This window comes from Rhinolophus sinicus, chromosome 16 (genome assembly GCF_057876585.1).
Source record: "Rhinolophus sinicus isolate RSI-liver-muscle chromosome 16, RSI-T2T, whole genome shotgun sequence".
In the NCBI taxonomy this organism is placed as follows: domain Eukaryota; kingdom Metazoa; phylum Chordata; class Mammalia; order Chiroptera; family Rhinolophidae; genus Rhinolophus; species Rhinolophus sinicus.
Window position 1 is genome coordinate 158,750,716 of NC_142516.1, and position 14,265 is coordinate 158,764,980.

Here is a 14,265-nt window from a genome sequence, read left to right on the forward strand (position 1 = left end):
ATGTGTGCAAACAGTGCAGTGCTGTGCTTGATGAAAGTTTTAGATGATCTATCATTCAGCTTTCTACATAACAAAAATACTAAGCATTTACAACAACATGTAATTATTTTAAACCAAATTCACTTGCAGTGCATTTGGTATGAAAAGGGAGTGGAAAGACCATTTGCAAAAAGAGGAGGAGTTGAGCAGTCCCAAGGTGGAGCTGTCTCTTGTGTTAAATGACACTGGCAGATTAAAGCGCTCTGATGGGGAAGGGCTTAAAGGCTGAGTCAAAAGCCAAGAAGTCTCTTTATTTACGCCTACCTCCCAGCCCTTGGCAAACTGACTAATAACAAACTGAGCTAACAAGAAAGACTAGAAAGGGAGGAAAGAGGACATTGCTGCAGCTTGGATCTACAATCTAAGAGCAAGAGTGAGCAATCCCAGCTCTGGGAAACATCTTGTTTATTTACTGCATTCGGCAGTTTGCAAATGGTTAACTATATGCAAAAAAGTCAGCATAGCTGTGAAGTATGCCGTGAATTTTAATTGAGGGGTAAAAAAAAAAAGACAACCGCTTCAGGATGATCTAGCCTGCACTCTGCTTGAAATATTTTCAATGAAATGCTCAGCATTTTGTCTTTGACAAGAGGTTTTCACTTTATAAAGTGATGGGTCTTGCCAAGAAGTAACATTTGAGAAGAAAGTACGTGGTGGTTAGTGTTTTCGTTTTAAGAAAGAAACTGAATTTACTTTGAACATCTCTTCCAGCTGTGCATTACACATAACATCAGGAGTCGTCTCTGCTTTACAGGTAAGATGAATCTCTCCAGGCTTTTCTGATCCCTGTTTTAGCAGGCTTTTCTGATCCCTGTTTTTGCATTATCCTAAAGTGATCGAATGTATGTGTTTGCCCTTAAAAAAAAATAGTTTAAATTAAAGAATACCCAGTTTTACTCTTGCTCATTGGCACCACTAAATGCTGTATCAGATGCCTGCTTTCTCTGAGCAGTAGAAGAGCTGGCTGAAGAGAAGAACAAATAGAATAATATGCCACTCTATCTTTCACAGCATGCAGTTTGTTATTAGAAACTAAGTAAGTGTGCTTTCTGAAAAAAAAAAATCAGTTCTAAATGCCGCTGTTAAATTTAAAACATAAGCAGAATATTAAAAGATTCTTTGTGTTTTATATACTACTTTAATTATTTTCTGACATAAAAATATGTATTTTCTAAAAATGTGTGAGTGGAGATTTTTGACCTCTTTAATATTGTTATCAGATATTGTCAATACTGAACCACTCTTCTTTTTGTATGCATTTCTGAAAAGATTAGAAACTGTCCCTAGGACAGTTTTGAAGAGCATAAAATGCATGTAAGTTTTGAAAAATCACGAGAGAGAGTCAACTGGAATTAATTTACTATTTTCTTAAGATGCTGTGCCTGGTGAAATGAATAATATTCTTTCTTGGTAATCTACGGAGAAGTACTTTTAGTGTTTATGGAATATAATCCACAAGTTGAAAACTCCAACTACAAGTTGCTTGATTCTAAGCACAGCACTCAGGGCTATTTAAAATTAAACTATTTCCCTGTGGAAACTTTCAATTGGCTAACTTTTCCTGTCTACAGAAAAGCAGTATGTTGTTTTATTTATTCACCTTTCAAAAACTTTAGAGTATACATGTTATGCATAAAACAATGCATTTTCATGGAATAAAAGTTTATTTTCAGGGTTATTGATTGGGTTCTAGGATGTTTTATCTTAATGTGAATTTGGATTAGATTCAAAGTTACTGTTTACATTCCATTCTGAAAAATGAAAGTAGTTACCATTTTGGAAAGGTGAATAGTTCTAAGATGTGGTGTTTGTTTACCTTTCAATTTAGTTGATATAAATTTAAGGTACAATATTTAAAGGAAGGGAATAAAATTAGATGTCCTGAGAGTGATGTGTTTACCTGTCACCGCTGTCATTTCAGTTAGAGTGTTTTTAAAATTTGCCGTTTCTAACATATGTGTTAAATTTTTAAGGAGCTAGACTATGTGATGTTGTTATCATGATTGTCATTTTTTATTTAGCAAAGTAGACATATCCTCAACTACTTTAGTATGGTGCATTTTTTCCAGAGTCCATTGTTCGTAATCTTAAGCTTATACTAAAGGAGATCAACTGCTTAAATATGTGATGATATTTAGTGCCTATAGCTTATTTCAAGACCTCATTAATAAGTCGTTTGCTAGAAGTTTACATGAGACCTTGTTTATTACTTTATAATAATGAGAAATGTGTGTTAAAGATAATTTTTCTTCTTTATATTTTGTGATGTTAACCTGATTCATAACAGATTTTAAAAGTTGTAGTTAATAGCCTACCTCTAGAAAGATAATATAAAGTGTGACTCAAGTGAAATTTAAATGAGCACTCATACTCATGTATATCAAATACTATTAGGTTTGTACAAAGTGCCCTAGAGAGCATAGTTAAAACAAAATTATTTTTATAGTGTTCCACTTTATTACATGCTCAGAGACATATTTTCCCAAATGATTTTAATAAATAATGAAATTAGCAATTATCTTGAGCCAAATTCAAAGAAGGTTAAAGCACAGACACAATTATTAGATCTAATTTTGTGAGACCAAGTTCATAAATATAATTAAAGGAATGCATAACACATGCATACATACATACATGTTTTCTAGCTATCATTTTTGCATTCCGTACAGTTCTCTCTGCTTCTAGCTAATACCTACATATCGTCTTAGCTTTAATCCTTCAGCCTTAGTTTCATCTACTTTGTGGTTTAAAAAAAAAAGTAGGGTCTTTTCAAATATGCAACTTTGCATCATATCAAAGTATCAATCGTCCATTTATCTAGCACCTCTCTCATCTATTAAAATGCAATTTATTTGGCAGATGTAAACATAACTGATGATACAATATTTTAAATTCCCCTTGCCCTAAATTTTATAATTTGATCACAATGCAAGTTTAAAGTAAAGAAAAATACACCGGTCATCGTATTAGAAAAAAGTGAAAACAATGTATATGCAGCAAAGCAGTCATATTTTCAGAGTAATCTATAATTTTGTTTCTAGAGGAAAACCTATCATTTTGAAAATGTCAGATTCATCTCCTCCTTGCTCTTATCCTCTAAAGCCCATTGTTATTGCATTTTATTTTACAGAATCTGATTCTATCACATGACAACATGAAGCTGTGGATCCATCTCTTATATGCATCTCTCCTTGCCTGTACATCTTCACAACCCCCATCTCCAATGTCCTCAGCCAGAGGTACTTGTGATTCTCTTTGCAATTGTGAGGAAAAAGATGGTACTATGCTAATAAATTGTGAAGAAAAAGGTATTAAGACATTATCTCAAATAAGTGTGCCACCCTCACGGCTTTTCCATTTAAGTTTGTTAAATAATGGCTTGACAATACTTCACACAAATGAGTTTTCTGGGCTTACCAATGCTATTTCAATACACCTTGGATTTAACAATATTGCAGATATTGAGACTGGTGCATTTAATGGCCTCGGCCTTCTTAAGCAACTTCATATCAATCACAATTCTTTAGAAATTCTTAAAGAGGATACCTTCCATGGACTGGAAAACCTTGAGTTTCTACAAGCAGATAACAATTTCATTACAGTGATCGAACCAAGTGCCTTTAGCAAGCTCAACAGACTTAAAGTGTTAATTTTAAATGACAATGCCATTGAGAGTCTTCCTCCAAACATATTTCGATTTGTTCCTCTAACTCATCTAGATCTTCGTGGAAATCAGTTGCAAACATTGCCTTACGTTGGTCTTTTAGAACACATTGGCCGAATAATGGATCTCCAGTTGGAGGACAATAAATGGGCTTGCAATTGTGATATACTACAACTAAAAATTTGGTTGGAAAACATGCCTCCACAGTCTATAATTGGTGATGTTGTATGCAATAGCCCTCCAGGTTTCAAAGGAAGCATACTCAGCCGACTGAAAAAGGAATTATTCTGTCCCACTCCGCCATTGTATGAAGAACATGAGGATCCTTCTGGTTCATTACATCTGGCAGTAACATCTTCAATAAGTGATAGTCGCATATCAATCAAGACCACATCCCTTTTAAAACCACCCACCAAAGCACCAGGTTTGATACCTTATATTACAAAGCCATCCACTCAAATTCCTGGACCCTACTGTCCTATTCCTTGTAACTGCAAAGTACTATCCCCATCAGGACTTCTAATACACTGTCAAGAACGCAATATTGAAAGCTTATCAGATCTAACACCTCCTCCACAGAATCCTAGAAAGCTTATTCTAGCAGGGAATATTATCCACACATTAATGAAGTCTGATCTAGTAGAATACTTCACCTTAGAAATGCTTCACTTGGGAAACAATCATATTGAGATTCTTGAAGAAGGATCATTTACGAATCTAACAAGATTACAGAAGCTCTATCTAAATGGTAACCATCTGACCAAATTAAGTAGAGGCATGTTCCTTGGTCTCCACAATCTTGAGTACTTATATCTTGAATATAATGTAGTTAAGGAAATATTACCAGGGACCTTTAACCCAATGCCTAAACTTAAAGTCCTCTATTTAAATAACAATCTCTTACAAGTTTTACCACCACATATTTTTTCAGGAGTTCCTCTAACAAGGATTAACCTTAAAACAAACCAGTTTACTCATCTACCTGTAAGTAATATCTTGGATGATCTTGATTTACTGACCCAGATTGACCTTGAGGACAACCCCTGGGATTGCTCCTGTGACCTGGTTGGATTGCAACAATGGATACAAAAATTAAGTAAGAACACAGTGACAGATGACATCGTCTGCACTTCTCCAGAGCACCTAGACAAAAAGGAATTAAAAGCACTAAATAGTGAACTTCTTTGCCCAGGTTTGGTCAATAACCCATCACTGCCAACTCAGACTAGTTATGTATTTGTCAGTACTCCTACAACCTCAACTACAGCTGATACTATTTTAAGATCACTTACTGATGCTGTACCACTATCTGTTTTAATATTAGGACTACTGATTGTGTTCATAACCATTGTATTCTGTGCTGCAGGGATAGTGGTTCTTGTTCTCCACCGCAGGAGAAGATACAAAAAGAAGCAAGCAGATGAGCAGATGAGAGACAACAGTCCCGTGCATCTTCAATATAGCATGTACGGCCATAAAACAACTCACCACACTACTGAAAGACCCACTGCATCACTCTACGAGAAGCACATGGTGAGTCCCATGGTTCATGTCTATAGAAGCCCATCCTTTGGCCCAAAGCATTTGGAGGAGGAAGAAGAAAGAAATGAGAAAGATGGAAGCGATGCAAAACATCTCCAAAGAAGTCTATTAGAACGGGAAAATCATTCACCACTCACAGGGTTAAATATGAAGTACAAAACTGCAGACCAATCGACTGAATTTTTATCCTTTCAGGATGCCAGTTCATTATATAGGAACATTTTAGAGAAAGAAAGAGAGCTTCAGCAATTGGGAATCACAGAATACCTAAAGAAAAACATTGCTCAACTCCAGCCTGATATGGAGGTACATTATCCAGGACCTCACGAAGAGTTAAAATTAATGGAGACATTAATGTACTCAAGGCCAAGGAAGGTATTAGTGGAACAGACTAAAAACGAGTATTTTGAACTCAAAGCTAACTTACATGCTGAACCTGACTACTTAGAAGTACTGGAGCAGCAAACATAGATGGAGAGTTTGAAGGCTTTTGCAAACATGCTGTGATTCTGTCTTAAGTCCAAAACCTGTAAATAAGTGCCTTATGTGAGTGTGTCATCAATCAGAATTTAAGCACAGCAGTATTCTTATTGGGGGGAAAAAAAAGAGATGAAAGAAAAGAAACTCAGGGATCACTGGGAGAAGCCATTGCATTGTCTTTAGGCAATTTTGTCTGTCCCCTATGACATCAATCCTTGCATGGAAATCATTCAAGGATGACAGTAATATTTTTCAAAATACTTAAAAGTGTTTCACAAAAGTCCTCTTTCACATGAAAAAGGGTTTACTATTTAAGCAACCCTAATTTTCTTGAATTACTTCACCCATGGATTAAATGTAATTGGATTTTGTCATTTAAAAAATTATACCTGTACATGTAGTTATAATACATAAGGAATATATTGCTTATATAACCTATATATGTACTACAAAATGTACATTGTCAAATGCACCTAATTTCCTTGAAATAAAGGCATAAGAAACTGGACCTTTAAAATTATAAATAGTAATAGTAAGGGACAAAAAGGAAGGTTGAATTATATAGACTATGAGTGGCCCAAATCTTTGAACATTTGAGGATAAAAAAAAAAAAATGCCACTGGTATGCTTTCCAAATTTAAAAATAAGAATAATGAATAGTTCAGGTGGAATAAATCAGCAAACTTTTTGGGTTATCTGCACATTTTGTGTAGAAAATTTTATTGTCGATGCTGCTGTGAACTAGGTATGTCATTTGTGCTCAAAGGTTAATTCTTATTCTTGGGATATTTTTAAAATGCTACTGATATTCAAGTGTAAATATGATTAGTGCATCTATTAAGTTTAATTTCTTTCATATTATTAATCCTTTGTAAATTTGAATGACCTTGATAGAAATATGTTTCTTGTGGCAAGTAATTTACAGTTGTAAAACACATAAGACAAAATGTTGTTTTATTTTTATTGATGTATACTGATAGTCGCCATAAATTAGTAGCAAAAGGCATGTCGGAAGGTAAGAGGTTTAAGTTGCCTCAAGAGTGGCACAATGTAGCTTTATTTTACAAGAAAGTATAGCTAGATTTCTATGAACTATTTATTCTGTACAGTTTTGTATATTTTTGGTTCACAAAGGTAATTATTCTTGGGTGCCTTTCAAGAAAATTAAAAATACTGCTCACTACAATAAAACTAAAATGAAAAACCTCTTTCTAAACGTACTTTCTTCAATTAGTCTAATCTGTAATTCAATCAGATCAGGACTAATGTGTATACTCACATATACATACAGATGGAAAATGAGATCTCTGTGTGTTGTCATCCACACAGAATCATATTGTTTAACATCTGCAAAAAATTCATTTAATGTCTGGGTGTGATTGACAGAGCCAAACCTAAAGTCTGACCTGTAGTTCTCCCTTTCCAGCAAATCATTTCCCCACTTAACACAAAAGGAAATTATTTATTTTTCTTGTTTCTGATTATACAATCAGTCATACAGCAATTTTTCACAAAGCAAAAGAGGATTAATCAAGGTAATCCAGTTCTGTTTTTTCAACATCATGCAGATCCTTGCACAGGGTTAGGAAGGAACATATTTCCTACTAGGAAGAACTTTCTTTAATTCAGTTAACTCTATTTTAGCAATTCCTGAATGTTCTAATAAATGTTTTTGTTTTCAATATTCAACGGTCCACACTACTAGGAAATCATACATTATTTCTTTGACTTTGAACGAGAAGCCTTCCTGGTGATGAAAACAGGCCTGTGCTGCATGGTACAAAAACTAATTATGAGTCTATTATGATATTATATCACTAAGGTTTTCTTTTAATTCATTGAACATAGTCATAGAAAATAATCAAGAATTATGTATGAAAAGGTTCATTGTAAACCTCGATTTCTCCATTAGTTTCCCAGATTGGAAAGGACAAAGGTACTAATTCCTTCTGTAAGTAACACTAAAAGGAAATCCATGTGCATATGAACGCTTTACACATTTATTCAGGAAAAGTAAATATTCAGCACAGTAAGGAAGCGTGAACTTTCCAAAGCATGATTTTGAGTTGTATTCTAAAGGAAAAAAAAAATAAAAGGAAGAGCAAAATTTGTGTTATTTCACTGCTCTTATTCAGTTAGTGTATTTGCCAATATTTTATGATTCCAATCAAATGCATAAAGGTATAAGAAAGACTTAAGAAATCCACATGCCTAGAGGACCTTTGGAAGGGTTCCATGAATATAGATACATGTCCTCCAGAACATTCTTCTCTTTGGGGTAGGGGAAGCATGTATATTTCCCTATAAGTAGTTGTGAGTTGAGAAAGTTAATCATGGTTTTTAACTCTTAATGAGCCTGGTGACCTGTGATAATCACTCAGAAGTTTGGTTATTTTACCTGTATTTGCTACTTGTTCTCCTTCCCACTAAAGACAATCATTTTTATTATAGTCCTTGTTTGATTATTTACTTAAGCTGTCAATGTGGTTTCTTTCTGCAACTAACTGATAGATTCAGAGTCCCAAGTGCTAATTGAGTATCCTCAGCCTCATTCACTTTCCTAGGCATTCAAAAAATAAATTAAACTACTAATTATTCTATTTTTTTCTTGATTTAAACAAAAGTTATCCTGCTCATTGCACATAAGTGCAAGTTGTCATTCATGTCTTAATCTTGAATTTCTGTTACATAGTGATACTAGTGTGTAATCATACTGGATCACATTTTTAAAATGCTGTCTATTTGTTAGACATAGATTGTGTTCATCTTTAATTAACAAAATAATTTCACTAAATTACCACGAAACTGCTTACTGTAAATTTATGAAAGTTTTCTTTGGATATCTATTTTCCATTGATTTCCATATAGGAATATACTTTTTACAATCTTATAAGAATTATATCAGTGATGTTGGCTCTCCATTTTGAATTACTCTCTTATATCATGGAGGAGAGAAAGCCTTTCCTTGCTGCTCCAATATCAAGTAAATTGAAGTGCCATCTAAGTGTCCTTTAAGGTGTCTTGATGCTTTGACCCAATTAATTTAAAAGACTGAAACTTTGATTCATGATAGAAACATGTGATTTGAGTGTCCCCTGGTCATTAAAATTGAACTTTTTTAAATGATGGTCTATATCCTTCCATATGTATATCCTTCCATATGTATATTTGGAGAACTCCAAATTTTATATCTATCTATCTATCTATCTATCTATCTATCTATCTATCTAATATATATATATATATATATATATATATATAAATCATATATATATGATTTATTGTGGAGAACTAATAAAGATGAGATGGCTTGCTAGATAGATACCTAGTCTCAAGATATGTGTGTTTTATTTTGTATTATTTATTTTTCTATGATAAGTAATAGTTGTATAGTCAGTTTCTTTTAAAATAAGAGAAATATTACTAATTTGCAGAACTGTTTATCAATAAACTGTATTTTTGAATAGAAACACTCACAAATATATATCCAAAGAATGCTCCACAAAGTTTACCATGTATAAGACAATACTAAATTGTCATCGGAGATGATTCTCTACACAGAAAGAAAGTTGCATAAAAATGCACACTACTCATGTTTGAGCAGTCAGGTTTCAATCTAATGGTAACTGAGAAAGGTTTTACACTGAATTTGAGGAATCCTCTCTATTTCCTTACCCTGAACACTTTTATAATATTACAAGCATGAATGGTTGTAGTTTTCTTTTTGAGAGATGGGTATCATAAAATGGCACTTTTTTTTTTTTTTTTTTTCTGATAGGAAAGGAGACGATTAGAGGTATATCTCAGGAGAAGTAATCCTATATCTAAGGAGACATATCAAAAATAGTCTATTTCGTGAGGATTGGAGAAATTATTAAAAATAAAATATTCCTTTTGCCTTTTCAATTCCATACACCCCAAAATATCTATATTCTTCCAAATATTCCCTGAGGTTTATAACTTAACAATGTCTCAAATAAAAAAATAAGATAAAATAGTTGTTTATCATTGACTCATAAGACAATTATATTATGAAAATTATATTGTTTAATAAATGTCAGTCTTATATAAAAATGAAAACCACTATCTGTTCTATAAAACACAACTAGTTTTGTTTGTTTGTTTGTTTGTTTATATTCAAGTGCTAGTATGTGGAATTTTGTCCAAATCTTATAGCTTGTAAGTGAAGAAAACGATAACCCTAAATCTTTACATGATAGCATTAGTGGTGAGCCATGAAACCTGCAATAATTTTTTCTAAATGATTATTAAAATATTTCTACCAACTGTGCTAGAAGATTGAATTATTTAGTTTTTTAAAGATGAATTTATATATATTACATATATATATATATATATATATATATATATATATATATATATATATATATATATATTCTTATGTATATGTAACAGAGGGGACTGCCAGATGTAGAATCCTCTTCTAGCTGCTTTGAAAGCATAATCAAATAGACAAATACTCTTCTGTTAGTAAATGTCTTTCATCAGATTAGTGAATGAAGAATGGAAACAATTCAAAACAACAAAATTCACACACACACACACGCATTCATGTATTTCCAACTAAAATTATTTTAAATGGTACACTTTTCAAATAGAGTACTGTTGTTTTAGAATTTAAATACAAAAAATAAGCAGATCTAACCTTTAGCAAATGATTATTTGCCTCTTACATCTCTTAGTTTATACTAGTGAAAAAACTGATTATCTGTGAATGACTAAGGTATTTTTCATTACTAGTTTTGCGTAAAATCTCTGAGGATTTTATTGTCATATCATCATATTTGTTTTTATGGAGGTCTTGAGCGGATGTAACATACAGAATGAATCATTTTGTTGCTAAAAAAAACACTCAAGTTTAAGTTCATGGTGTTATCTGTGATGAAATCACCATTAGTGAATGCAAAATGTATTTCCACCCCATCACTTGTTATTGTGAACAATCCAAAGATGAATAAACCGTGATGCTATGTTTTTATGATTCATACTGTCATAGGTTAATGTAATAATACATGGTAGAATAAGAAAGTTAATGACATAGTTTAGAAGAGTCATGATTCTAGAACAATGTGATCACTTTAAATGCTGCATATGGGTTCATCAATTAAGACATTCATGGACACATTTTGGGTCTATTCCTAGCATTCTGAAGTAGTTTGCCTTAGAAAATATGTATTTCAAGAAGACATTGCATTATGGCACAGCAAACACAATTCCCAGATATGAGCACATCATACACTTCTACAGTTTATCTATTCTAATTTCTCATTTTACAAGTAAAGAAGAGATTTACCTTTAATTATATAATTAGTAAGAGTAACAAAGCCAGATTTAGAACGATTTAGAACACTGTCTGATTGTTTTTATTTTGTTTAGTTTTAGTCTCTTTGTTTTATTCTTTACCAGGCTTCCTGTCATAACCATGCCTATTTATAATCCATATGGAATCACAGAAAATTTGTATCTTGCTTTTACATATATTTTGCTTCTGTGTTTAGGTAGAACACTCTGTATTTAACATTTTTGTGAAAAAAATCAGACATTTGAGTTACTTTAAACATAGATTATGTAATTCTAGCTTATTCGAAATTTTATATAAGCACATTTTAGATACAGAAAAATGCTGAATGACTTAGTGGGTTGGACAACATAAACACCTAGCAGACAGAAACTCATTGTGTAGGGTGTTTTTCAAACACAATTCATTTATTAAGAATGCAATTTCTATTCTATTTCATAGACTCAAACACTGACAAAGAAAATACACAGGTAGTTTTCATGACATTGCATTGATTTCAAGCTTCTTGTATAAACAATATGTAATTTAAGCATCATAAGCATTATCATACATTTAGATTGTGGTATCAGATATTTTCATTATTCCATTTCTTAAGATCTCCACCTGAAGTTACTTTATCTCCATGGCATTGCTTATAAATTAAAATAAAGATCACTATATCAGTGAATAAATCATTTTAATCCTAAAAAGACAGTTTTATAAAATGATTATTTTTTTTTCCTTTTTAAGTAAACTTCATTTTTACAACAGATTTAGAATAACAGCAAAATTGGCCAAAAGATACAGAGTTTCCGTATCTGCTGGCCCCTCAGAAGTCTAGCCATCTCCATTATCAACATACCCTACTAGAGTAGAACAGCTTTCAGAATTGAAAAACTTCTATTTATACATATTACCATAAGGCCATAGTTTACGTTAGGACTCACTGTGGATGTTGTACATTCTAGGATTTTTGATAAATGTACCATGATTTGTAGTCACTGTTGTAGTATTATACATATTTTCACTACTCAAAATATTCTGTTCTCTGTATAATTCATTCCTCCTTGGCAACCACTGATGTTTTTACTGTATCCACTGTTTTACCTTTTCCAGAACGTAATATAGATGAAATATACAGTGCATAGCTTCTTCGGATTGGTATCTTTCACTTAGTAATAAGCATTTAATATTCTTCCATGTCTTTAAGACTCAATAGTTCACTTGTTTTTGTCACTAAATAATATTTCATTGTTTGGATGTACCACAATTTATTCATCCATTTGCCTACTAAAGAACATTATGGTTGCGTCCAAGGTTTGGAAATTATGGATAAAGCAGCTATAAATATCTGTGTGCAAGTTATCATGCGGAGAAAAGTTTTTGACTCATTTGAGTAAATACCAAGGAGCTCAACTGATGGATCATATGGGAAGAGTTTGTGTAGTTTTGTAAGATTCTGTCAAACTATGTTCCAAAGTGGCGTTACCACTCTGCATTCTCAGTGGCAATGAATGACATTTTTCTGTTGCTCCATATCCTTTACAATATTTGGTATTGTCATCTTCCCAGATTTTGGCCATTCTAATAGGTTTTTTGGTACCTCATTGTCATTTTAATTTGCATTTCCTTGAAGACAGGATGTGGAACATCTTGTTATGTGCTTACTTGCCATCTGCATATCTTCTTTGGTGGGCTTATCTTTAAGCCCTTTTGGCCCACTTTTTAATCAGGTTGTTTATTTTCTTATTGTTGAGTTTTAAGACTTTATATTTTGGACATTAGTCTTTTGTTAGATATATCTTCATAAATATGTTCTCCTAGTCTGTGGCTTATCTCACATTCTCTCAACAGTGTATTTTACAAAGCAGAAGTTTTTAATTTCAATGAAATCTACTTAGTTAATAATTTATTTATGGGTCCTGTCTTTGCTGGTGTTTATAAAGGCATTGCCATGCCCAAGGTCACCTAGATTTTTCTCCTATGTTATCTTTTAGGAGTTTTATATTTTTGCACATTATATTTAAGCCTATAATCCACTTTAGTTAGTTTCAGTGAAGTGTGAAAGGTTCGAATCTATATTCATGTTTTTGCAAGTATATTTCCATTTGTTAAAAACATAATATGATATTTAAAAAATAACATCCAATTACCATAATAGTTTCTTTATAATATAATTGATTTTACTCTTGATTTAATACTGAGTACCATTGATACTATTCTATGTATTATTGCATGTCTTAGCGAGCATAACATGTAATACAGAAAACAATATCAAGTTATAAAAATGATTATCATTCGGTCTGAATTACCTGAAGCTACAAACATGTTGAATGTGAATGAAAACAATAAGCTTAGAAAGACTCCTCTTAGCTGTGGTCCTTAAGATCACAGTATACCCATGAGTTTACATAAATAATAAAGATAGCTAAAATTTAATGTTTTCTACCAGACATCTATATTCAGTTGCAGGTGTTTTGTATACACTCAGTTTAATCCTCATATCAAACCTTCAAGTGATACTATGATCCCTGTTTTACCATAAAGGCAATGAGATTCAGAAAGCTAAGCTGTCCCAAATCACACACATAGTAGTGGTTAAAGTCAGATTTTCCTGACTTGGAAAATTCCCACTTCTGATAACATCATGCTTCATCTCAAAATGATTTAAGTAAACATATTTTTAAATGTAGATACCATTTCATTTGATTGTGGCAAATACTATGTTAGTCACATTTGCAAACACATTTGCACCACACTTATTATATTGTTATAATTTAAATATGTTTGTTTAGCTTCTAGTCATGAATTAAACCTATCATCAACAGGCATAGTAACCATTGATATTTGGGAGGTCTCAAGTCTCAATATGTTCGTTTATATTTTATTCAATTAAAAAATTATTGTGTAGCATAGATATTTCAGACACTAATAAAGTGCTTCAGTAAGGACTCTCCATCATCCAAATACAACTTTCAACATCATATTAATGATATATATATACAGATATATATGTATATATATCTGTATATATATATGAACAAAGGAATACATTTACCTAAATTTTAAATATGATCAATGTAGTTTGCTTTGTAATAAAAAGCTTGGTTTTCCTTTATAATATATATTTCCTAAATCCCTTAGATTTTTAACTCAGTTGTCTGTTCCCTTTTTGTGTGGAAATGCATCATAAAACCTACTATTCTAGGCAATGCTCATATAACTCCATTAAGAAGGAGGT

General features: G+C 32.3%; 1 protein-coding gene across 1 annotated transcript; it reads left to right on the forward strand.

Moving 5' to 3' along the window:
• Window positions 1–216: 216 nt before the first annotated feature.
• Window positions 217–6,931, forward strand: SLITRK6 (SLIT and NTRK like family member 6). Its single transcript, XM_019752885.3, has 2 exons — window positions 217–793; window positions 3,170–6,931. The coding sequence occupies exon 2, from the start codon at window positions 3,194–3,196 to the stop codon at window positions 5,714–5,716; it is 2,523 nt and encodes an 840-aa protein (XP_019608444.1). The 5' UTR covers window positions 217–793; window positions 3,170–3,193; the 3' UTR covers window positions 5,717–6,931.
• Window positions 6,932–14,265: the final 7,334 nt, after the last annotated feature.